This window comes from Phascolarctos cinereus, unplaced genomic scaffold (genome assembly GCF_003287225.1).
Source record: "Phascolarctos cinereus isolate Bilbo 61053 unplaced genomic scaffold, phaCin_HiC Scaffold_3;HRSCAF=262, whole genome shotgun sequence".
NCBI lineage: Eukaryota > Metazoa > Chordata > Mammalia > Diprotodontia > Phascolarctidae > Phascolarctos > Phascolarctos cinereus.
In genome coordinates this window covers 70,935,200-70,959,981 of record NW_027555736.1, presented here as the reverse complement: position 1 = coordinate 70,959,981, position 24,782 = coordinate 70,935,200, and the positions used below count along the sequence as shown (strand labels likewise).

At 35.7% G+C, this 24,782-nt stretch overlaps 1 protein-coding gene across 1 annotated transcript in view; it reads left to right on the top strand.

The window, feature by feature from the left end:
* The window catches only part of PARG (poly(ADP-ribose) glycohydrolase), a 117,101-nt gene that overhangs the window by 49,740 nt on the left and 42,579 nt on the right, over nucleotides 1-24,782 (top strand). The window contains 2 exon segments of the mRNA XM_020996785.2: nucleotides 14,707-14,786; nucleotides 18,038-18,098. Of these exon segments, the coding sequence (XP_020852444.1) occupies nucleotides 14,707-14,786; nucleotides 18,038-18,098 (141 nt within the window).

The following is a 24,782-nucleotide window of genomic DNA, read 5'->3' as shown; positions in this document are numbered from 1 at the left end:
TTTAAGAAAAAAATGCTGAAAGAAGAGTTGACTGTGTAGTTAACTATTCCTTTTGGATGCTTCGAAAGTTTAGCTTTCAAAGATATGGGGATATTTTAAATAGTTTAAGAAAAAACTTCCTCATAAAATGGTGCCTCAGAGGGAGGCAGCTTCTAAGCTTCAGATAGTATCAATGAAATGCCCTAAATCAGTAGAGTATCTTTAAAAAGAAATTGGAACTGGGGCAGCTAGGTGAGGCAGTGGATAGAGCACTAGCCCTGAAGTCAGGAGGACCTGAGTTCAAATCCGACCTCAGACCAAACACTTGACATTTACTAGCTGTGTGACCCTGGGCAAGTCACTTAACCCCAATTGCCCCCCCCAAAAAAAAAGATACAAAAAAGAAATTGGAACTTCATTTAGAAAATCACTGTTACCAGACTATTTCATCTGTGTTTCACCTGTTATCCCTTTCTCAGTCCTTCCCATTCTCCCATCAAATAAATGTGTTTCAAGATTCATAGCTCTAAACTTAGATATTGTAACTCATTAATTTTCTTAGCTATTTAATGGGGAATATTTTCTATATGACCTCACTTAGGGAGATGTACAAATCTGTTTAAGGTCATAGAGAAAATGTTAATCCAGAAATTTTGTCTTTAGCCTGTTGTGGATGGTGCTAGATAATATACTTCCCCTTGAAAGCAAAGATGTAGAATTTATTTTTACTCTTTGGCAAAGCCTTGCTTGAATTTCCTCAATTCATGTTATTTAAGTAATATTGTGAAAGTGACTTCTGTAACAACTCAAAACATTTTTTTCTTCCATACTATCATTTGCTTTATTTTTATAATGCATGAATTGTAAGCTTAGACTTAAACTCCTCAAAAATTAAAGTATTTTAGGTCTGCTGTCAGGTTTAGAACAAGTGGGAAAAGGGACAACTTGAAGTACTAAAATATAATGACATATTTTGTGTATGAGATAGTTAATAAAAGATTGTCTTCCTGTGTTTTTCTGCCAAGATTTGACAAGGCCATCGATCTACTTTATCTAACCAAAGACAGTTTATCCAAAAGGTCAAGATCATATGATTTATGTTTTGTTTTGTTTTTTTAGCCTCCCAAATGTATTGCTTGGCATAGTTAGTGTCCTTATGACAGCAGATACTTTAAATGCATTAGCAGTCTGTGGCTATCTGATAGTAACCATCAATGCTGCTATTTCATGCTTACCTATAAATTGGGAATGGGAATAGCTCTATTTTGATTTATAAATGCTTTTAGATTCAAAGTATTTCAAGTGTCCTGCTGAGTTTTCATTAATATAATTAGGAAAACCCATTGTTATACAATATGTATTTGTAACCATCATTTCTAAAATTGAGCTACTTGAATTCTTGTGTAGGGTTTTTATCAGTGGCATCAGCATTTGTATGAACATAGTTGTTTGTATGTATGAGATTAGAATGTGGGGTCTTTGAAAGCAGGGACTATGTTCTCGTTTTTCTTTGCATCCTCTTATGCATAGCACAGGGCTTGATATCAAGTAAGCACTTAATATGTCCCTGTTGATTGATTGATAATATATAAATTTTATACATATAATAAGTAATTTGTACATATCATGGCAGCTTGTCATTCCGGAGTCACTTGAAGTCAAGAAGAGCTTGGTCATAATCTTAAAGTCACTTTCCCTTCCTTCCCTCAGTTTCATTATCTGTAAAGTGAAAATAACGTCATAGTACTTAATTTCGCAGGATTGTAAGAATCAAATGAGATAATCTATGTAAAGCACTTTATAAACCTTAAAGTACTAAATAAATATCAGGTATTATTAAGAGACAGTAGAATATAGTTGAGGTAGTTCTGGATTTGGAGTCAGAGGACCTGGCTTTAGACCTGGTTTAATGGCTAGACCCGACAAATAGTTGAACAACAACAACAACAATGATTACTAAGGTACTGGTTAGCTAAAAAGAGATAATATTTGTAAGGCAGTTAGTAAAATACAGAAAGATTAGAGACAGCTAAATACCACAGTGGATAGAGTGCCAAGCCTGGAGTCAAGAAGATATTTTCCTCAGTTCAAATCTGGTCTCAGATACTTACTAGCTGTGTGACCTCGGGCGAGTCATTTAACTATGTGCTTTACTTTCCTCATCTATAAAATGAGCTGGAGAAGGATGTATTAAACCACTCTAGTATCTCTGCCAAGAAAACCCCAAAGGGGATCATGAAGAGTCACATATGATTGAAGTGACTGAACAACGACAACAAAACCAACAAATAATTATTAGTGGCTTGGTATCCACTTGGAGGAGGTCTCTGGTAAAGAGTCACAAGACTATATTATGCTTGACCTTGTGTCGTTTATTATTTTTAACCATTAAATTGGATAGAGGCATATTTGGTATACTTATTAAATTTGCAGATGACACAAGGCTAGAAGGAATAGCTGACGTAGTGGATGATAAAGTTAGGAGTTCAAAAAGATATTGGCAGACTAGAACCTTGACCTTAATTTAATAAGATGAACTTGAATGTAGACAAATGGAAAGTTTCTAAGTAGGTTCAAAAATTCACTTCATGACTAGGCAGGAGTTTGTATGAAAAATATCTGGGCATTTTAATGGAAAGCTCATTATAAGTCAACAGTGTTATCTGGTAGCCAAAAACCACTAATGTAATCATAGGCCATAGTAAGAGCAGAATAGCGCCTAGGACAAAGGAGATGATAATCCTGTTATACTCTCCTTATGTCAGACCATATTTGGAGTGTTGTATTCACTTCAGAGTTCCTGTTTTGAGAAGTGTGTTGATAAGCTGGAGAGCAGCCAGTGTGGTGAAGGGCCTTGAGATCATGCTATATGAGGATTGTTTGAAAGAACTAGGGTTGTTTAGCCTGGGGAAGAGAAGACTTAGGATGGACATGATAAGTAATGCGGTTGCAGAGCACTTTATAGTTATCTCATTTTATTCTCGTAACAACCCAAGGAGATAAGTGCTATTATTATTCCTACTTTACAAATGAGGAAACTGAGGCAGAGAGTGGCTAAATGACTTGCCTAAGGTCATGTAGCTAAATATTTGAGACTGGATTTGAACTCTGGTCTTCCTGACCTCATGTATGTTGCTCTGTCTACTGCAACTCTGCGTGATGGATGTCTTCAAGTATTTGAAATGCTGTCATATGGAAAATGGATTGACTTACTCTCTTTAGCTTTAGGTGGTGGAACTAGGACTAATAGATGAAAATTGCAAAGAAATAGAATTACACTCTTTCTTGCTACTATTTGAGTAACAAGTAGATCAGCCTAAGGTGGAAGGAATTGTTGTGGGAGGTAATGACCTCCCCTCAATGGGAGTTTCAAGCAAAAGTTCCCTTCTGGGCTGTTTGTAAGTGGGGATTCTTGTTCAGAGAAAGTTTGGACTGGGTGTTCTCTGAGATCCTTTCCAGTCAGTCAGTAAGTATTAAGTGATAGGTGCTCTACTAGGTATTAGGAATTCAAAAATTAAAAACAAAATAATCCCTTACCTCAAACGGCTTATATTGTATAAAGGGATAGACCATGTTCACAAAACATAGGTTACACACAAAATAAATATGCAGTGATTTGTGTGTAGGAGGGCATTAGCAACTGAGAGAGTCAAAAAAGATCTTTTAAAGGAGGTGGCATTTGAGCTTTTCTTTGAAAGGGACTAAGGGTTCCAAGAGGTAGAGATGAGGAGGAGGTATGTTCTAGGCAGTGGGGACAGTCTGAATAAGGCACAATAGTGGGAGATCGAATACTGTCTATTGGGAACAGCAAATAGACCCGCTTGGCAAGAATGTAGAGTATGACTAATATGTAGTCAGCCTGAGGGAAAAAAGGCTTTAATTGGATCTTAAAGTTCTTTTAAATACCGATCAGAAGGTTTATATTTTCTCCTAAAGACAGCGGGGAGACACTAAAATTTCTTGGGCATATAAGAGACATGGTCAGACCTACATTTTAAGAACAGTTTGGCAGCTGTGTGGAGATTGATTTGGAAAAACAAGACACTGGATGCAGGAAGACAATTAAGAGGCTGTTAAGAGTCAAGATGAGAGGTAATGAAGGATAGCAGAGATTAGGGTGTTATTGTTGTGAGTAGAGAGAAGGGGATTGATATGAGAGATTTTGAGGGGGTAGACTTGATAAGACTTGGGTAACTCATTGCATATGGGGGTGATAGTGAGTTATGCTGGAGTGAATAGTGTAGGTTGAAAGCATCTTTGACTTTAAAGGATCGTGGTACCCTCCATAGAAATAGGGAATTTTGGAAAAAGTAAGTTTAGAAGAAAGATAATGAATTCCACGTGTTGAGTTTGAGTTGTCAAACAGAGATGTGAGACTGGAAATTTGGAGAGAGATGAGGGCTGATATGTAGATTTGAGATTTATCAATGTGGGTGATATATGAGCTGATGAGCTCACCAAAAGTGTACAAAGAAAAGAGAAGAGGGCTCAGGTGATAACCCTGGGATAGACCAGTGTAAGTGGGGTGGGATATGACTGATGATTTTTTTGGGAAAAACCTGGGAACAATTATTCTGACAGATAAGAGGAGAACCCCGACAGAAAAATAAAGAAGGATGAGGCCTAAGAAAGATCATTCCAACTCTGAAATTCTGTGAGTCTGTGACATAATAATTGTCTTCAAGTACTCAAAGGGTAATCATGTGAACAATGGATAAGATTCATTCTGCTTTGGTCCCAATGGACACAACTGAAGTTTTTGTCAGGTCACTTTTGAGTACTTGAAGATAATTATTATGTCATAGAATCTCGATACCCTTTTATTCAAAGGGTACGGACCTATTTCCATAAAGCAGAATTCCAAATTGCTTTTCAAACTAATTATATCATCTCACAGTCCACTAACAAAACAAGTACTGTGCTTATCATTCTATACCCCGTCCAACATTTGCTGTTGTTGAATAGTTTCAGTCACGTATGCCTCTTCGTTACCCTATTTGGAGTTTTCTTGGCAGAGGTATTGGAATGATTTGCCATTTCCTTCTCCACTCATTTTGCAGAGGAAGAACTGAGGCATACAGGGTTAAATGCCTTGTCCAAGGTCACACAGCTAATAAGCCTCTTAAAACCAGATTTGACCTCAGGTCTTCCTAACTCCAGGACTGGAGTTCTATCCGCTACACTGCCTAGCTGCCCGTTTTTATGTCTCTTGTATTTTGTTGTTGGATCGTTTTAGTCATGCCCAACTGTTTGTGACCCCTTTTGTGCTTTTCTTGGCAAAGATAGTGGAGTGATTCGCCGTTTTCTTCTTCAGCTCATTTTACAGATGAGGAACTGAGTCAAACAGCGTCCAAATATTGATTGTTGGGTGTAGGGTGAAACCGCAGGGTTGTTTTGATTTTCATTTCTTTAATTTTGGTGATTTAGAGCATTCTTTTATGTGATTGTAAATACTTTATTTTTGAGAACTTTCTTCATATCCTTTGATCACTTTTGGGGAATGATGTTTTACATATACCTATGCTTATACATATGCATGTACATTTATATTTTGATGAAGTCTTAGAGAAATTTGATGCAAAGATTCCCCCCCTCCCCAATTCTACCACTTCTCTTATCCTAGTGTATTAATTTTGTCTGTGCAGAAGCTTTTCCGTTTCAGGTAGTCAGAAGTTTTTTGTTTTATCTTTTGTTATAATTGTTTCTGTCTCTTGTTTGGTTAAGAATACAACTCCTATTCAGAACTGTTAGAATTATATTCTCTTTTTCACTTCTAATTTTTTTATAGTATAATATTAACATTGTGTATTCATTTAGACTGCATTGTGGAATATGGTATAAGGTTTTGGTCTAAACTTAATTTCTGCCAGACTGCTTTCCAGTTTCCCCAGCAGTTTTTATCAAATAAGGAGTTTTTTTCCTAGATAATTTATATTTTCTGCTTTATCAAACACTGGATTATTGAGTTCTGATGTTTCTGATTCTCTCCTGTCTACTTAATTCTATTGACATATCTTTGTTTTTTAACCAGATGGTTTATATAACTGCTGCTTTATAATATGGTTTGAGATCTGTAAGTGCTATTCCCCCTTCATCCCTACTTCTTTTTATGATATTTTAGATGTTTTGTTTTTTCCAAATGAATTTTGTTATTTCATCAAGTTCTACAAAGTACCACCTTGGTAATTTGCTTGACATAGCATTGAAAGTGAAAATAAATTTTGGTAGTTTTATCATTTTATTGATTATTGATTAGATAGGCAGTGGGGTTAAGTGACTTGCCCGGGGTCACACAGCTAGTAAGTGTTAAGTGTCTGAGGCTGGATTTGAACTCAGGTCCTCCTGGATCCAAGGCTGGTGCTCTATTCACTGGGCCCCCTAGTTGCCCCTGTTTTGTCATTTTTATTATATTGACCTAACCATGAGTTCTGAATATACCTCCAACCATTTAAGTTCTTTATACTTTGTAATTTGATCTATACAAGTCTTTTATGTACTTTGATAGGTTAATTCCCAGGTATTTTATGCATTTTATAGTAATTTGGAATGGGATTTTCCTTTATATTGTTGCTGCTTGTGTTTTATTATTGTTATGTAGAAATACTGTTGATTTTTATTTTCAGTCAAAGGCAAGGTTTATTCAAGATCCGCCATATTGGGCAGACTTGTAAGGAGTCTAAACATTAGTGAGCTATTGGCTAGATTATCAGAATCTGAGCAGTGGCTAGATTTTTAGAATCTGAGCCAATACTGTTGATTTTTGACAATTTATTTTGTATCCTCAACTTTGCTGAAGCTGTTGTCTCAGTGAGTCTCTTTGGTGATTCTCTAGGATTTCTCCGGTAAACCATCATATTATCAACAAATATGAATAGTTTTATCTCCTCTTTTATCTTTTTGCCTTTAATTTTTTTCTCTTATTGCTGTTGCTAACATTTCTAGAACTGTATCAAATAAGAGTGCACACCCTTGCTTTGCTCCTATATTTATTAGAAAAGATTTTTGTGTGTGTCCATTGCATTTGATGCTTAGATGATTTTTGTGAAATTAGAAAAAGGTTCCTTTATACTTTGTAAGGTTTTTAGCATAAAAGAGTTATATTTTGTCAAAGATCTTTTCTATATCCATTGATAATCATGTGGTTTTGAATGTTTTGGGTTTTAACATGATTGATTATGTTGCCTGTTTTCCTAATGTTGAACCATGTTGTATCCCTGGTATAAATCCCACTTGGTTATAATAAATGATTTCTTGGATAAATTGCTGTAGTCTGTTTGGTGGGGTTTTGTTTAATATTTTTTAGTTAGTGTTCATTAATTGTATTGGCATATAGTTTCTTTCTGTGCTTTATCTTTCTCTGGTTTAGGTATTAGAATTATATTTTTCTTTAAAAGGATTCTGATATTGCTTTCTCAATTTTTGAGGATAATTTGTACTAACTATTCTTTAAAAATTTAATAGCATTCTCCTGGTTCTGGTGGTACTTTCTTTATAGCTAGTTAGTTTCCTTTTCTGATATCAGATTATTTAAGATATCTATCTAGTCTTCTGATAGTTTGGGTATTTCATGTTTTTAAAATACTCCTCTTTCTTTTGTGTCCTTATTTTTAAGTTTACAATTGTACATAATATATTCTGATTATTCCTTTTATTTCTTCTGTTTTTATAGTGATTTCACCTTGCTCACTTGCTATATTATTGATTTGATTTTCTGCTCTCTTCTTTTTGATCAGAATTTGTCCTTATTGTTCTTGTTGAGTCATTTTTCAGCTATGTCCAACTCTTCGTGACCCCATTTGGTGCTTTCTCTTTTTTAAATCTTATTTAATATTTTTTTCCCCAATTACATGTAAAATAATTTTAACATTCTTTTTTTCTTTCAAATTTTGAGTTTCTTGGTGCAGCTAGGTGGCACAGTGAATAGAGCACTGGCCCTGAAGTCAGGAGGACCTGAGTTCAAATCCAGCCTCAGACCAAACACTTGACACTTATTAGCTGTGTGTGACCTTGGGCAAGTCACTTAGCCCCAATTGCCTAAAAAAAAATTAAAATAAAAAAAATCAAATTTTGAGTTCCAAATTCTCTTCCCTCCCTCCTTTTCCCTCCTCATTGAAAAGGTAAGCAATTTGACATAAATTATACATGTATAGTCATGTAAAACACATTTCCATGTAAGTCATTCTGTGAAAGAGAACACAGACAGAAAAACAACTTGGAGTTTTCTTGGCAGAGATATTGGCGTAGTTTGTCATTTCTTTCTCAAATGGGGAACTGAGGAAAACAGGGTTAAGTGACCTCTAGGACCACACAGCTAATCTGAGACTAGATAATTCATGAAGAACAATCTTCCTGACTCTAAGGCTGGCTCTCTATCAACTGCACCACCTAGCTGCCCTGAGAGTTTATCAGTTGTAATGGTCATTTCAGAGGACCAGCTTTTGGTTTTATAATTTCTGTGGTGTTTTTTTGTTTTCAGTTTATCTATTTCCCCCCTAATTTGTAATATTTCCTCTTTTGTGCTTATCTTAGGTTTGTTTGTTGGCCTTCTGACTTTTAAAAATATATATTCAGTTCATTAGTTCTCCCTTTTTCAGTCTTGTTGATGTATGTAAGGATATGATTTTGCCCCTGAGGACTGCTTTAGCTGCATCCCAGAAATTTTGACATCTTGTTTCATCATTATAATTTTCTTTTAAATTGTTATTATTTCTATGATTTATTCTTTGACCCATTCATTATTTTAAGATTTCATTGTTAAATCTCCACTTGGCTTTGTATTATTTTTATTTTATATTTTTTGTGCTCGCTGAACTGATTACTCCTTTTATTGTATTATGATCTATAAGAATGTCACTGTTTCTGCCTTTATATATATATATATATATATATATATATATATATATATATATGCAATAGTTATGTGCCCTAGTACATGGATAGTTTTTATAAAAGTTCCATGAGGTGCTGATAGTTAGATAAATACGTGTGTGTATACACATACATACACACATTTTTTTTGTACCAGTTAGACAGTGATATAAATCTTAACTCTACTTTCCCCAGCAATTTGTTCATTTCCATATTTCCCCTTTTATTTATTTTGAAAGAGGGATATTGAAGCTCCTATCACTATCATGTTACTGTCTGAGTCTTCTTATAGCTCCAGTGTTACCTTTATGAATTTGTATGCTAAGGCATTTGGTATATATAGGTTTATTGCTAATATCAGTTTGTTGTCTTTGCTTCCTTTCAGCATAATATAATTTCCTTCTTTTATCCCTTTTTATTTTTTGAATGTTTGCTTTTGCTTTGCCAGATAACATGATTGCAACTCCTGCTTTTTGGGGATTCACTTGATGCATAGTAAATTTTTTTCATCCCCTTTTATTTTGTGTTTGTCTTTGTTTTTTAAATGTGTTTCTTATAAGCAGCAGATTATAGGATTTTTTCTTGTCCAGTGTGTCACTTTTTTGGTTTTGTTTGATCATTAATCCATTCACATTTGAAGTTATGAGAATTAGATTCATATTTTCCTGTAGTATCATTTTTTTCAAGTTTGTTCCAAGTCCTCAGATTTCACAATTATTGTGCTTTCTTTTCCCTTATCTTTTGTTTTCTGTCAATTTTGCATTAAGCATGTATGATAACCAAAAAGCATGCAGTGACCTGTGGTGAATGGAGGTCCCATCAATGAGTGCAATTTTCTGCCTGACATCAGTGCTGCAGAGAAAGGAGAAGGGCCTTTTCTTCACAATGAACTGCAGCCTTTGGCAGCCCCTTGTGTAGAAAACTCTGCTGCAGTGTACCAGTGCTTATAGTAATGATACCACTTCTTTAATGCCATTTCAAAGTACTTTAGATTTTTGAGACAGGTGGGATCTACATTTTGTAATGTACTCTTATTTTTTTTTTTAATTGAACACTCTAATTGTGCTTTTGAAATTTGTCCTAAGACATAAGCTTGGTGAATATGAATGAAAGCTCAGTGGGAAGGTTCAGGGGGAAGAATTGTAACATTTTCTTAATGATGGGAATATGAATTAGAAGGATGAAAGTACCTTCTTTCTTTCTTTCCTTCTTTCTGTGACTTGCCCAGAGTCACACAGCTAGTAAGTGTTATGTGTCTGAGGCTGCATTTGAACTCAGGTCCTCCTGACTCCAAGGCCAGTGCTCTATCCACTTCACCACCTACTTGCCCCCAAAGTACCTTCTTTAAAAGAACGTTTGTTTTTTCTGGGACATGCCTAGTGCCTGATTTGTGCATAAACAATCTGCTAATCAGCATAGCATGTTAACTGAGGACATTTATGGCATATTTTAGGGGAAGGAACCAAGATAACACTACCTTCCTTTTGGTTGTATGACCAGTTTATAACTATTAAGAAGGCATTCTTCCTCTCTGATGTTTACTGAAATCATAGTGGTGGTGGTCTCAGTTTTCCTCAGATTTTCATGCTAAAGATTTAGAAAAGTGGAGAGGCTTTGATGTATGGTTTATTTCATTTTGAGCATAATTAGATAATAAAAGGTCAGATGAATACTGGAGTTTAAAAAAATACGGAGAGTTTCAGGCAGCTGAGCTAAACTGGCTAAAACTTACTAAAATGAAAACTAGTTTACTTACTGAAGTGTAGATAGGGTTTTAAAAGAGTATGACCCTTGCTTTGATCTATCTTAGGAAATTATCTTTTTAAGAAGTAAATTATCTTAAATGTAGTCTGTTCTGAATAATACTATAGGCTTATTTTCAAACTACATATTTCCAAGAAATACTACTTTAGAAAGAAACAGATATTCCTACAAACAGAATAGTATCTCTGTTTTCTGTTTTTTTCTTATACTCTGGGTAAACCTGATTACTCAAGAGCAAAAATGTGCCGAGATAGTCTAGGAAAAACAGAGACAGTGTATTGTGCATAGAGTACTGTATTTGGAGTGAGAAATATCTGTATTGAAATCATGCCTCAGACATTTACTGACTGTGATACTAGGCAAGTCATTTAATCTCTGGTCCTCAGTTTGGTCAGTGGTAAAATGAGGGGGTTGGACTCAATGGCCTCTTGTTTCCTTCTAGCCCTAAATCTGTGATCTTCTGAAAACAGCAAATCTTTCCCATTTTCAATTAACTAATGAAAGCTGAAATTGCAAATTTAATATTATGACAGATTCAATATCAGTTTTTTCTCCTATTTTATTTTGGATCACTTAGTGTGAGAACAGATTGGTGACCTTTGAATATTTGTAGTCACATACTATTGAAGTACCCCATTCTCAATACCTGTTGTATATAACATATTATTTAGCATCCATTTTTTGGTGTGGTTACCACTTATAGTTACATTTTTGTGGCATGTAAAAGATTTTTCCTCCCGTTATCTATGTGACATATGAGTAACCTGGAATATGAATTGTCTGAATCAAATAAAGCAGTAAGAGTATGTGGTTAGGGACTGACGTCAATAAATTGAATAAGTCCTCCTTTTATTTATTATAGTGCTCTTACAGTCCTGCTTAGTTATGTTAAATACCCCTGACCTTCTCCTCTGCCTGCTTTTCAGTGTCCCAGAATGCTTAAACATCCATAGAAAGGCTTCCAATTTGATTAGCATTGATGCTGCTGAGATTGCTTGGAACCCAGAAGGGCAAAGATAAATTGTGGGTTGCCGCAGTGGTCTGCCCTGGGTGGCTTTTACATCTCTCAGCCTCTGTTTTAGATTGCAGTCTGGCCAGGCCATTTGACAGAACATCTTATAAGAGAAAGAGTGACTTCCTGGCTGAAAATTTAAAGTTGAATTTTATCAATTACTTCCACTTAAATGGGGGGTGGTTGTGCTTATACTTGATTTACAATACATTTTAATGGAATGAATCCTTAACTTTTAATGCATTATTTGGGGCCAAGAATCATATTTCATTAACTTTATGTATTCCTCTGAGGGAATGGCTTTGTTCAGTATGAGTGTGTCCCTGAGTCAGAAGGATAGTGCCAATTAATAGAGACTTGACCCTTGTTCCACCTGTTCCTTTTAGATCCGACAGTTTGCTTAGAATAAGCTTCTGTTAGGAAAGTGATGTTGTTTAACCTCTCCTATTCACATGCTTAACTAAACTCCTTTAGAGATTATTTCATTGTATTTGTATCCCCAGGGCTGAACACAATGCTTGGTGGTAGTAGGTGCTTAGTAATTCCTGGTGGAATTATTATTGACCCTCAACTGTTAGTCACATCTTCCAGATTGACCTAGGGGTGCAAAGGGACCATCAGTGTTGATGGATATTCGCCTCTGTGCTGAGCCTGTCTACTTCAGGAAATATTACTTAAAGTAGTACACATGCCTAGGGCAAAGAAAAAACCCAAACTTGGAGGTTATAAATAGGAAACTACTGCAAAATAATAACAAACAAAATTGCATTGTTGTAAGAGAAGTGAACTCTTGTTTTTATCTTGTTTTATGATTAGGCTTATTAAGCAAATTTAAATAGATAAGCAGGATATATTTTTTTAAAAACCCACAGCAAGTTTGAGATGTCACACTAAAAATAAACTGAATTTTTCAGTCAGTACTGGACTTAGAGTTAAGAAGAACTGAGTTCAAATTATTCTTCAGATAATTACTAGCTATGCAACCCCTTCCTGCCTCAGTTTCCTCATCTTTTAAATGAAGGAGTTGGAATTGATGGCATCTGAGGTTCCTTCCACCTCTAAAATTATGATCCTACAATTCCCCCTGGGATTGGGGGGTAGAGGGAATGTTATTGGCCAATCAGGAAGAGAAAAGAATGAAGATTAAATTATGTCTAGGCTTGAAATTAGGCTTATGAAAAGCAATAAGCAGAATAAATTGAAAAGCTCTCTAATTTACATCAGTCAGGAGTAGACCTGCAAAGTAAATAGTGGTCATAATTTGTAAAGGATGGCAGTAACTGCCAGTAGAGTCTTTATCACCATAGTGATACATTTATTGTTTCAGAGCCTCTTGAAATTATTAATTTGTCTGTGTAGACATAAAAAATACCAAGCCCCATGTGAAGAATAGATGGGTTTTAAAAATTTTGATAATTATAAATTTATTATTTTTAAGAGAATTTTAAAAGTTTTGAGAGAGTAGTGGTTTATGCTGCTTAATGCAGCAGCTGCTTTCCCCTCTCTAATTATATGCCACAGTTCCTTTGGTGGGGAAAATTGGGTAGCTGACTTTTAAATCTGACCTGATTTATCCTGCTGTATAGGAAAAATGGAAAAAGACTTTAGGGACCAGTCAGTACATTGTTATTCATTTTGATGTTCAATTAAACTACTATGTTGCTAGTTTACTTTTTAAATATTAATGTGATTTATTAAAAACTCATATTTGTTACCTATTCTGATGTTAGAGATTGAGAAGTCAAATCCAAACCCATGTAGTGAAGTAACTTCTTCTTTAGCAATCAGCCTAGAGCCTTAGAGTAGATAAAAGTAGAGAATTTTAGAAGAATTAATGGTTTGGGGTTGGTAAAATTGCCACAGAAATACCTTTTGAAAAAGTTAAATTATTTAAATAAAAAAAATTCAAGATGGCTTAATCTGTTAATTTTTAAAAATCAGGCTTTATTCACTAATTTTGTATCTTTTCTCGACTACTGTTTAGTTAGATATTCACATTAGCTATTTTCTCAAACATGACCTCAACGGTTATGTGAGGAGACTTCATTACTCTCTTCCCTTCCACCTCGTTCCTCCCCCTTTTCCTAATTCATTTCATTGTCTAAACAGGATTTCCTTATGGAATTATCTCATGTCTTTTGAAATTATATAAGCCTGCTTTTCTAACTATGAAAGAATACTTTATTTCAGTCCTAAAAAGTAGACTTTACCTGGAGCATTTCTGATTTTAAATTCAGGATGCACAACTTGGAAGCAAATGGATTTCATTACATCAGTTTTATTCCCAGTGACCCTTAGTATGTTTTAAAAATGTTTTTCAAAAACATGATCTTAAGCACAAAAGGCTGTTCTTGTATTAGGCATCACTTAGTGAACTATATACTCAGGGCATATTGCTTCCAAAGCTCCCGCTGCTATTTCCTCTGGACAAATTGCATTATATATTAGCAATAACAATGCCATGTCATTTTGAAGGAAACCAAATTAAGTAGTACAAGTCCAGGTTGCTGGAAGCTAGATGCCACGATATGTTTTGGTTACCATGTAAAAAATACATTTGCTTAATTACCAAAAGCAGTATAGTTCAAGACACTGTTGCTTGGCACATAAAAAAAATCCAGATGTGAACATTTTAGTCCAAGACAATTTAATTGTAAAGTGTAGAGAGGACATTTGTTCTGATCAGTTTGAAGGACTCTTGGTATTAAGAAATGTAAACACAGCTTGCCCTTTACAGGTCACTCGTTGGAGAAAATTGTCATTCTTGATGATACTTAGTGCCCTTAATTGACTTTGGGAAGGCTCACTAGGAAGTTTTCTTTAAAGCATGTTGCCTTCGAGATACACAATTGGGAAAGACTTCTTTGGGACCTGATTGTTGTTCCATATATTCAGGTTATAGTTGATGTCCAGCTTTTCCAGTTGCTACTTAGAATAAACTAGTTTTCCAGTTTTGTGTTATAGGAGGGTAAAGAAGTCTATGTGAGAGTTTTCTTCTCATCGGTAATTGAGGTGACACATTTAGTATTGCCTCCAGCAGTCATGTGTCTTTAATCTAGGGTTCTTTTTGTTGTCTCTTTCAGATTGTTTGAAGGAAGATCTACAAGGAAGCCTGAGAAGCTTAAAACCCTCTTCTGCTACTTTAGAAAAGTCACTGAGAAAAGTAAATCCATTTTGTTCTTTCACAGCGTTTTCAGTGAAAGGGGCTAGTGAATTCCTATGGAGAGTGACTTGTGAGGATGCTTTAATATAAAAAGAAAAAACCAAAGTCCAAAATGCCAACAAGAATTGAATTAGTAGTTTGGTTTTTACCTTTGAGTGTCTTTATTTGCATATAGACCTTGTTGTCTGAAGGTAGGCCATACTTTCCCCCATCTCTGACTTACCTAAGACCATAGTGTGGTTTATAATGGTACTTTTATTGTCATAGATGTAATTTAAGTCCTAATGCTGCAAGATAAAGGAAACAGCTTTTCTGCTTTCAAATTTCCAATAACTGCCTGCACCCCAGACCTAGATCCTCATAGATAGGAACTCACTGCATTTCTCAAAAATTCTCCCTCCCGTAACCCAAATCTGAAGAAGAAAGAAGTTATTTGGAGAATATTAGGAGGTTATTCTTGGGGTTCTTCTACTCAAAGACCTTGGCCTTTGTCTTGCTCTTTGGGTATTTCACTTGAAGGGAGATACTTCAGGGACTGCTACTGGAAACTGCTTAGATAGGTCTTGAGAACTCATTGTCATAGATTGAAATGTTCACTTGGCTTTTGGCTCTTACTTTTGTAGTGGGTTTTCTAGACTTGGCAATGAGGCAGTCCATGGAGCAAGAGAAGGCTAATAGGTATGGAAAGGGTATCTTTGTTAAATCTCCTCCTTAGCTGCAAAAATCCTAGAGGGAAGTAAGCAAAACCAGGAGAACAATTTATATAATAACAAACAACATTGTAAGGACAGTCAACTATGAAAGACTCAGGAATTCTAATCACCACAGTGAACAACCACATTTCCAGAGGACTCATGATAAAACACACTACCCACCTCCAAATGGAGGTGATAGACCGAGTGCAGATTGAGGCTTGTATTTCATTTTTGGTTTTGGGCATACCTAATGTAGACATTTGTTTTGCTTGATATATTTGTAATGGATTTGGTTTTCTTATTTTCTCAACTGGGGAGGAGGCGGGTAAAAGGAGAGAATTCACACCTGAAAATAAAATCATATTGAATTTTTAAAAAAATCCAATCTCTGACCATACACTGATTGTGTGACCCCAGACAAATCCCTTAACTAGTTAAGTGCTCTAGGAAGCTGAGACTGTAAATCGCAGTGAAGGTGCTGACTGCCTTTATAGAGAGGGGAGGTTCTTCACCTGGGACCTCTATATCATTGAAATCGAAGATCCATCCCTGTGTCCTTCATCTCTTTGAGAAAAAGGGGTATTTTTCTGCTTTTCTAAATTTGAGTAAAATAAACCCTATTTTTATAACTAAACGGTTCTAAATTTAGGGAAATGGAGCAAATTATGGTCTTTTCAGAAGGAACTGTTAAGTTTTTAATATTTCAGGTAATTTGGGGAAGACACTAAAATTTCTTTTTCTAGGACCATAGAATATAAAATCTTTTCAAAGTGAACCCTACCAACTAGTTTGTTTCCACTATTCAGAATTCCACGTACAGAAAGATGTATGGTGTATAGAGCAGTATTGAGAACAATTGAATCAAAATTTTGTATCCTCATCCACCAGTTAGACAACACTATACTTTTTTTTTTTAAAGCAGTGCTTTACGTTAAAAACTTTTATTTCTCTTAACTAGAATTATCTGTCAATAGGTAATTTGGATAGCTGTACACATAAGGATAATTTCCTACATTTTTATAGTATTTTACTGTATTTAAAGGGCAGCTAAGTGGTGCAGTGGATAGAGGACTGGCCCTAGAGTCAGGAAGATTCATCTTCCTGTATTCAGATTGGTCTCAGATTCTTATTAGCTATGTGACTGAGCAAGTCACTTAACCCTGTTTGCTTCTGTTTCCTCATCTGTAAAATGAGCTGGAGAAGGAAATGGCAAACCATTCCAATATCTTTGCCTAGAAAATCCTAAATAGAGTCACAATATACCATGAGTCCTTCAAACTGATCAGAATAAATGTCCTCTCTATACTTTACAGTTAAATTGTCTTGGACTAAAATGTTCACATTTACCATGTGGTCTCTCTTGGTACTTTCATGAGTGACTTTGTCCAAAGGTCCATTCTTCCTGACTTTCTTTGGACTTGTCTCTCTGCCAGTTTATATACAGCCATGAATTTCTCTTTGTCTTAGTAAATACAGGAAGTTACAACTTATTATTTCTTATCTGTCCATTAAATGACAAGGAAGATGGATGATAAAACAGTATTAGTATCTAAAAAGGCTGTTTATCCAGGGATTGAACAGTTTGATTACCTACTTTCATCCTTGTAGATATAAATATTTAAAGCTTATCCATTCATCTAAAAAAGGAATGACAGTTTTTGTTTTTAAAGAAATATTTTTTAACTCTGTTCATAAAATGAATTTTCCAGTGCAATTGCAATGGGTGATTACTGAGATAGTGTTGCTTGTGATTGAGAATTTTTTAAATGAGAAAGCTTATTAGGAATGAAATAATTAGCAAGCCTTTATTGGGGCATATAACCATAACCTCCATTATAGTTAGTAGCTTCTGGCGTGTCTCTTTGTATAAAAGCTTTTTTTGTTGTTGTTTTAAATTAAACAGAAGATAACTAGAAATGATTGGGCTTATTCATTCTGCTCTTTGGATCAACTTAATTAAATTTAGTCTAGATAATATATTTGTGGTTATCACTTGATTTTTCAGACCAAAAGGGACATCTCTTGTAAAATAGCATTTACTGGATTAGTAACATTTCTTTTTTTCCTTCCTTGTAAAGTTATTGGATTCTTTAGGATAGATCCTTTTTCTTTTTTCTCATAAATCTCTTGATATGCATCAGCATTCCTATTCAGCTATTAGGGCTGCATATGTTTTAACCTTTGATTTATCTGCCTTGACCCAAAAGCATCCTTTAAAAACTGTAACTTAGTATAAAATTTAATTAAAAATCTGAATAGTGTTAGTAACCAAATCCCATCATTAGGACTTCTTTTTACTTGACTTTATTTATAGATTATTTATTTTGTATAGTATTTTTGTAGATAATTTATACTATGGAAGGGAATTTTAGAAAGCAAGGGTTTCAGAATGACAGTATTTTAAAGGGAAGAGCATATGCTATTTCTGCTATTATTGGTTTCCCTGGTCAGATCCACAATATTGTTAAGTCTACTTATGATCTGAAGAACAAACTCCTTAAGGTTGAAACTTGTGGTATATTTATATATGTGCATTTTTTTCTGTTGTTTTTATAGAACCTACTGGCTTGGTGACATTTACAAGACAGAGTCTTCAAGATTTTCCAGAATGGGAAAGGTAAAGAATATTGCGTATGTTTATCATTAGTATCACCATTTAGTACATGGACTAAAAAAATGATTATCAAGAATCATAGAATTTTACAGCTACAAGGTCTCTTTACTTCCCCTCATGCCCACCCACATCCAACCCTTTATCCATTTGGGTTTCAGTTTCTGACAGTGGTAATATGTTTCACCTCCTAACAATTTCTAATGCCACAGTCCAAATTTAGACCTCATTGCCTCTTTCCTGGACTGTTGCAATCATGTCCTGATTAGTATTGCTTCCATTACTATTTCTGCCTACTACTGTATCCCCCATATTTTTCTCAGCTCAGAACTTTGACTATGTCATTTCCTTGCTAAAATATCTTGGCTTCCCAATTCCTTAAATTTAATTGTTCAGTCTTGTATTCAAGATCTTCCTATATCTGGCCCTAACCTTTCTTTCCAGACTACTCCCAAAATTCCTTTTCATATCCAGCTAAACTAGATTGCTCACTATTCCTGAAAATGCCTCATAATTTAATATTTCTCTATCTTTGCTCATGTGATTATTCCAATTGAAATGTAAACTCTCCCTTCCTTCTCTTCAAATTCCTACCTCTTTCTTCTTCAAGGTGCCTTCTCCTCTATGAAGCTTTCCATAATTCTCTAATCAGAAGTGTTATCTCCTTTCTCTAAACATCCATAGCGCCTTGGTGCTATCACGCATATAAGTCATTTGGCCTTGATCTAGACTGTAAGAACCTTAAAAATAGGGACCTGTCTGACTCATGTTTGATTGTCCAGAATTGCCTAGCAGAATAAATGTGTTAATTCAGTTATAAATATTAGATTTGGAAGGTTATCACTTAGCCTTTTACCCACTATTTTTATTTCAGTTCACAAAAGATTTATTAAGCCCCTTTAGATACTCATAATATAAAGACACAGTTAAAAAGCCCTCCCCTCCAGGAGCTTACATTCTTGGGATGGGAGGATAGAGGGGAAGAGAGAGTATTCCCTTTTTTAACTTCCCTGAAAGATAATCATCACACCTATGCTTGAACACCTCAAACAGCACCGAGCTCATTTTCTCATTAGGCAGCACATTCCATTGTTGGACAGTTCTAATTATTCTGTTTTTCTTCCTTTGAGCTAATAAGTAGCACCTTGTAACTTCTCCCACCTGCTGGTTTTAGTTCTGTCTCTGGAATGAATTTCTATTTAAAATTCTAAGGCTACCTATATGGAATGGAGCTAAGGGTAATGAAAGGGCTGTGCTACATGAGTTCTAAGGTGCAATTGTATTTGGAGAGTAGAATCATTTAAAATAAATATTGTAAAATGTAGTGGTACATACACACAGATATGGAGATGTGAATAAACCAAAACTTTAAAACTATTTCATTAACGATAAAGAGTATCTCTAGTGTTACTATCTTAATGTCTGTAATGTGTAAACTTCTATAGGCATTAAATTTACAATTATTATTGGACCGAAAGCTTACTATTTATTCCACCTAGTCCTGTGGCTATCACCATTATGCCTATGCCAATGCTTTTGGTTTACATAGTGCACTATCACCTATTTATATTAATTGAAGTTTACATTGTAAAATTAGCTCTTCATCATGTCACTGGCATTGCCCTCATTTATACTGCTTGGAATTGTGTGATGAAAGGGAATTGCTTCTCTTAGCAGCTGTCCTCTGCATTAGGATGGGGCACTTGAAGGACTAGGAATCCTTGCCAGCAGGTGGCAACACTGAGTTGGGTTTGAAAGAGGGCACTAGCTCAGCCGTGGTTGAGTAGTTGAAGTGATTAATAAAGTGGAGGAAATATTGAACAACCTTACAGGAAAAGGCAAGCTAGGTAAAATAAGTAAGGCATTTTAGAATGATAGTTGGGGTTTGAAAAGACCTTAGAGAACAGCTAGTGGAGTCTTCAGCTGAATGCACAGATCCTCTCTTACATTTCTGACAAATGACTTCTAGTCTCTTCTTGAATACTTCTGTTGATAAAGAGCTTATTGTACATGTGTATGCATATATACACATGCACATATGTAGGAAGGAACAGGCATTTATTAAACACCTACGATGTGCCAGACACTATTCTAAATTCTTTACAAATATCTCATTGGATCCTTACAACAACGCTTTTATTATCCACGTTTTATGATTGAGCAAATTGAGGCAGATCAAATGACTTGCTATTTATCACACAGCTGCTAAATGTCGGAAGTCAGATTTGAACTCAGTTCTTCCCTAATTCCAGGCCCAGCACCCTATCTGCTGCACCACCTAGTTATGCTGTACAGCTACATATGTGTATATATACATAGATATATGTACATTACGTGTATGCATACATACATACGTATTTGGGGAGACACAGAGACAGACAGACACAGAAGCTGCCTTATTAGTTTTTGAACTCCTTCAAGTCAGGGAATGTTCTTGCCTTTCTTTATATCCCAAGCACTTAGCACAGTGCCTAGCACATGGTAGGCACTTAATAAATGTTTGATTATGCACTTAATAAATGCTTATTGATTGACTGATAGGGTTTATGTACACACGTAGTAAAGCTGCTCATTTCATATGTAGGAATAGGGACTGACCTGTGACTTTCGTTGGTATAAGAATGCCTTAGGTGAGGAAACTCCTACTGTTCAGGTCAGTGCTTTCTCTGTAATGTGTATCATCTTAGAGAGTTGCTTAGGACACTGAAGTTGAGTGATGTGTTCAGAATCACACAATCAGAATCAGGACTTAAAGCCAGGTCTTCCTGACTTCTAGGCCAACTGTGTGTCCACTATGCCTTGCTACCGCTCATTCTTTCAATTTCATCACACACACACACACACACACACACACACACACACACACACACACACACACACTATAGACGCACATACACGCCTTATAAAACAGGCTATGCCATTTTGTGATAACTCTATAATTGTTAGAAATTTCTTTGTACACAGTGTTCTGAAAGGCTCAGTGCGGCAGTTCTCTGTTAGAACTCTAATAGCTGTATTTATCTGAAGTCCATCTCTATTTACCTTAAACCTCTTCCTAATTTTATTCTCTGCAATAACTCTAAATAAATCTAATCCATTGGTAGGCAGTCTAGTGTAGTGCAGAGGGGTCAGACACTCTCCCCAGAGAACTCTCCCCCATAACTGGAAAATGTTTAACAAAATTAATAAAAATACAATGCAACATAGATGTTAAATTATGTTTTCCTAAGTCAATATGTATCCCAGATCCATTTCTGTTTGAACCTGACACTACTGGTGTAATGGACAGAGTGTGGGACTTAGAGTTAGGAGACACTAGGAGAGGTCCAGCTTAATGGCTTTGTGTCCCTGAGCAAGAGACAGTCAGCCTGTCCAAGCTATCATTTCTTCATCTACAAAATGGGTGTAATTGTACTCGTACTAACTTTCTCACTGGGTTCCATATAAATTGTTCATCTGTGTAATGGCCCTTCAAAGGTTTGGGGACTGCTTTGTGATCCTGCCCCTTGCTTTCTCTAGACTAACCATCCTGAGTTAATGCAGCTGTTTGAGATCCTTCATTTCCTTTGATGCTTATTATTTAATCAGTGTCATTTCTAAAATGTCATTCCCAGAAAGGAGCCCAGCACTCATTGCAAGTTATGGTGGGAATATTTTCTTAGAGAGTTGTTGTGGTACAGTGGAGAGAGCACTGAGGCTTGATTCTGAGGATCTGAGTTTGAATCTTTGTGCTATCCCATGCCAGGTCACTGTGATATTGAACATATCAATTAACCTTCTCTGAACCTCAGTTTTTTCATTTAGAAAATGCAGGGGTTAAACTAAGTGATCCTGAGGTTTCTTCGGGTCTGCTTGTGCTCCTCGGATCATGTGAGCCTGGTTTTTCATCTCTAAGATGGGAAGAATAGTCAGTAAACCTCTCTGTAAACATTAAGTATCAATTATGTGCCAGGCATTGTGCTAAGCTACAAAAATAACAATCTATGGATGTAGTGAAGTGTTTCACAGATGTACAGAATTATGATTGTTGAAATGATTGGAAAAGTTCTATAAACATGAGAATCAGCCTACTTACTGAAATATGACTAAGCTGGGTTTTTTTGTTTGTTTGATTTTTTTTGGTTTAGGCAGTCAGGGTTAAGTGACTTGCCTAGGGTCACACAGCTAATAAATGTCAAGTGTCTGAGGCCACATTTGAACTCAGGTCCTCCTGACTCCAGGGCAGGTGCTGTATCCACTGTGTCACCTAGCTGCTTCTAGCATTTTTTTTTAAAGCTAGGTGAAAGAGTATAGTATAGGACTTTGCAAGTCCTAGATGCTTAATAAATATTTGACATTTTGGTTTGTGTATTAATTCTCAGAAATCAGTTCATAGTGATGATTTTTTAACTATTCCCATTGTAAAGATTGCATAGAACAGTTTACCTGTGAATGCTGTACATCATCCATATTTATGTCCGTGTGTATGTATATATAGATACAGATATAATTTTTATCTAAATTATACTTATTTGTAGAACAGTACTCAGCTGAGAGTGGCTTAAAAAAAATGACATTTTTGAAATAGAATGTTTGTTAAATAGCCAATATCTTAACTTTAAGTTAAATTCTGCTGTCTTAGTATAAAATTAAAATAGAGACTTATTAAGAAATAACAAATTGGCACAGACTAATTAGGGACATGGGGGAGCCTCTGTTGCTATTAAGTAAGTTGGGTATTCTGTCACCCAGGTGATACTGAAATGTGAAGAAGTGAGAAGGGTCCACTGTCTCCTCCCTTATCACCTTGTAGCAGGGGAGGAGAAGAAAGACAGGCATGCCAGAAATGGGTCAAGATAGCTGGCATCAGTGTGGCAGCAAAACTTTCCTCTGAGAGCACATTTACTCAGTTTGCCATTGGGCAGATCTTGTAAGATTTCCTTCTGGACTAATAGACCTCTCTTCACTTCATAATAGAAGATTTAACTTTAAACATTTGAAGATTATGCTTAAGATTATACATCTGAAAACTTTTTTTGTTAATTGGCCTATTCAGCACTCTATCCAATTTATAAATAAGGCACAGAGAGATTAAAAGACTTCACAGTATGCTGAATCAAAATTGGTATTCCCTTGCAAGTGTCATGGAGCAAGTGTTGATTGTTAATGGAGTAGAGGAGAGGGGTGAAGGTAGCTGCTTATTAAGTGTAAGACTTTTTCCCTTTTGAACATAAGTAGATGATCAAGTTGGTGGTGGGTGGGTCAGGATCAAGTGAGGAGAGAGGTGCTGATAGATAGTTGGGGCCCCACAAACAAACATAATATCATGGATTTGGAGCTATAGGGAAACCTAGAGATTATCTGATCCAGCCCACTTATTTTACAGGTGAGAAAACTGAAGCCTTGAGATTTTAGGAGAATTGGTAGCAAATGGTAAAATTGATAAGAGCTAGAATTTGAACCTAGATTCTCAAACTCCAATTCCATCTCTTCCTACTACACTGTGTTATTTTTGTCAACATCACAGTTTTGGGGATTATCAACCCTAGCCTTTGAAAATTGGTGACACAGCTGAAATTAATATTCTAATGACCTCATGATATCTATTAGTCTTGTTTGTTGTGTATTGTAAGGGCTTAGTTACTGACTGTCAGTTAATAAACATTTATTAGGCACATACTATATGCCAAGCAGAAGATTAAGTGCTGAGGATGCAAAGAAAGGCAAAAGACAGTCCCTGCCCTCAAGGAGCTTACAATCCAATGGAGGAAACAACATGCAAACATCTATTGACTTTGAAAATGTCATCAGTTATTTTTCATTCAGCTAGTCAAGTCATCAGGCATTCATTTGTGCCTGCTATGCAAGGCATTATATTTGATTCTGAGAGAGATTTGAGGCTTTGTTAAAATAGACCCTGACATCATGGAGCTTACAGTCTAGTTAGGAATATGACGCATATAGATGGTTGTAGCATAAAGTAGTATGTTGTGAGTATATAAATAAGACCAGAAAAAAGTGTTAGGTAATCTAGGATATGCCAGAACCAGTTCAAACCAGCTCATACCAGCTCACAAGAGTTGATGTTAAATTTTCAGTGTGAACATTTGCACCTCAGAAATTGACAAAGGTTGCAAATCAACCTGCTTTATTGTTTTGTTGATTGTCTAGACTAAGGAAGTAATGGAAGAAATGTTAATGCATATTAAACTTAAAGATGTGTCTTGTACACATTTTTTTAAATTTAGGGAGAGCTGATTGTTAAATATTAACCAGCATACCCCAAAGTGAGGTCCAGGTTGGGAGCAAGAGTCATTACTGATTTGGATCAGGGAAAGAGAGAATCAGGGAAACCTTTTTGGAGGTGTTAGCATTTCAGTTGAACTTTGAATGATAGGTAGGAATTGGTTCTTATGTATAAAATGATAGGATTTAGAACTGAAAGGGAAATCAGAGATAAATTCGTTTAGTCTCATTTTACAGATGAGAAAATAGAATCTTGGAGGTAAAGATTATATGTGTAATAAGTAACATAGCAAAGGTATTGGTCCAGGCTTTCTGATTCCTAACATGGGAGGCAACGAGGTGTATGGCTCTGGAGCCAAGGGAAATGAGCTTAAGTCCTATGTCTGGTGATCACTATTTGGGTGACTTTGGGCAAGTCATTTATCCTCACTGAGTCTCAGTTTCCTCTTCTGTAAAATGAGTGGG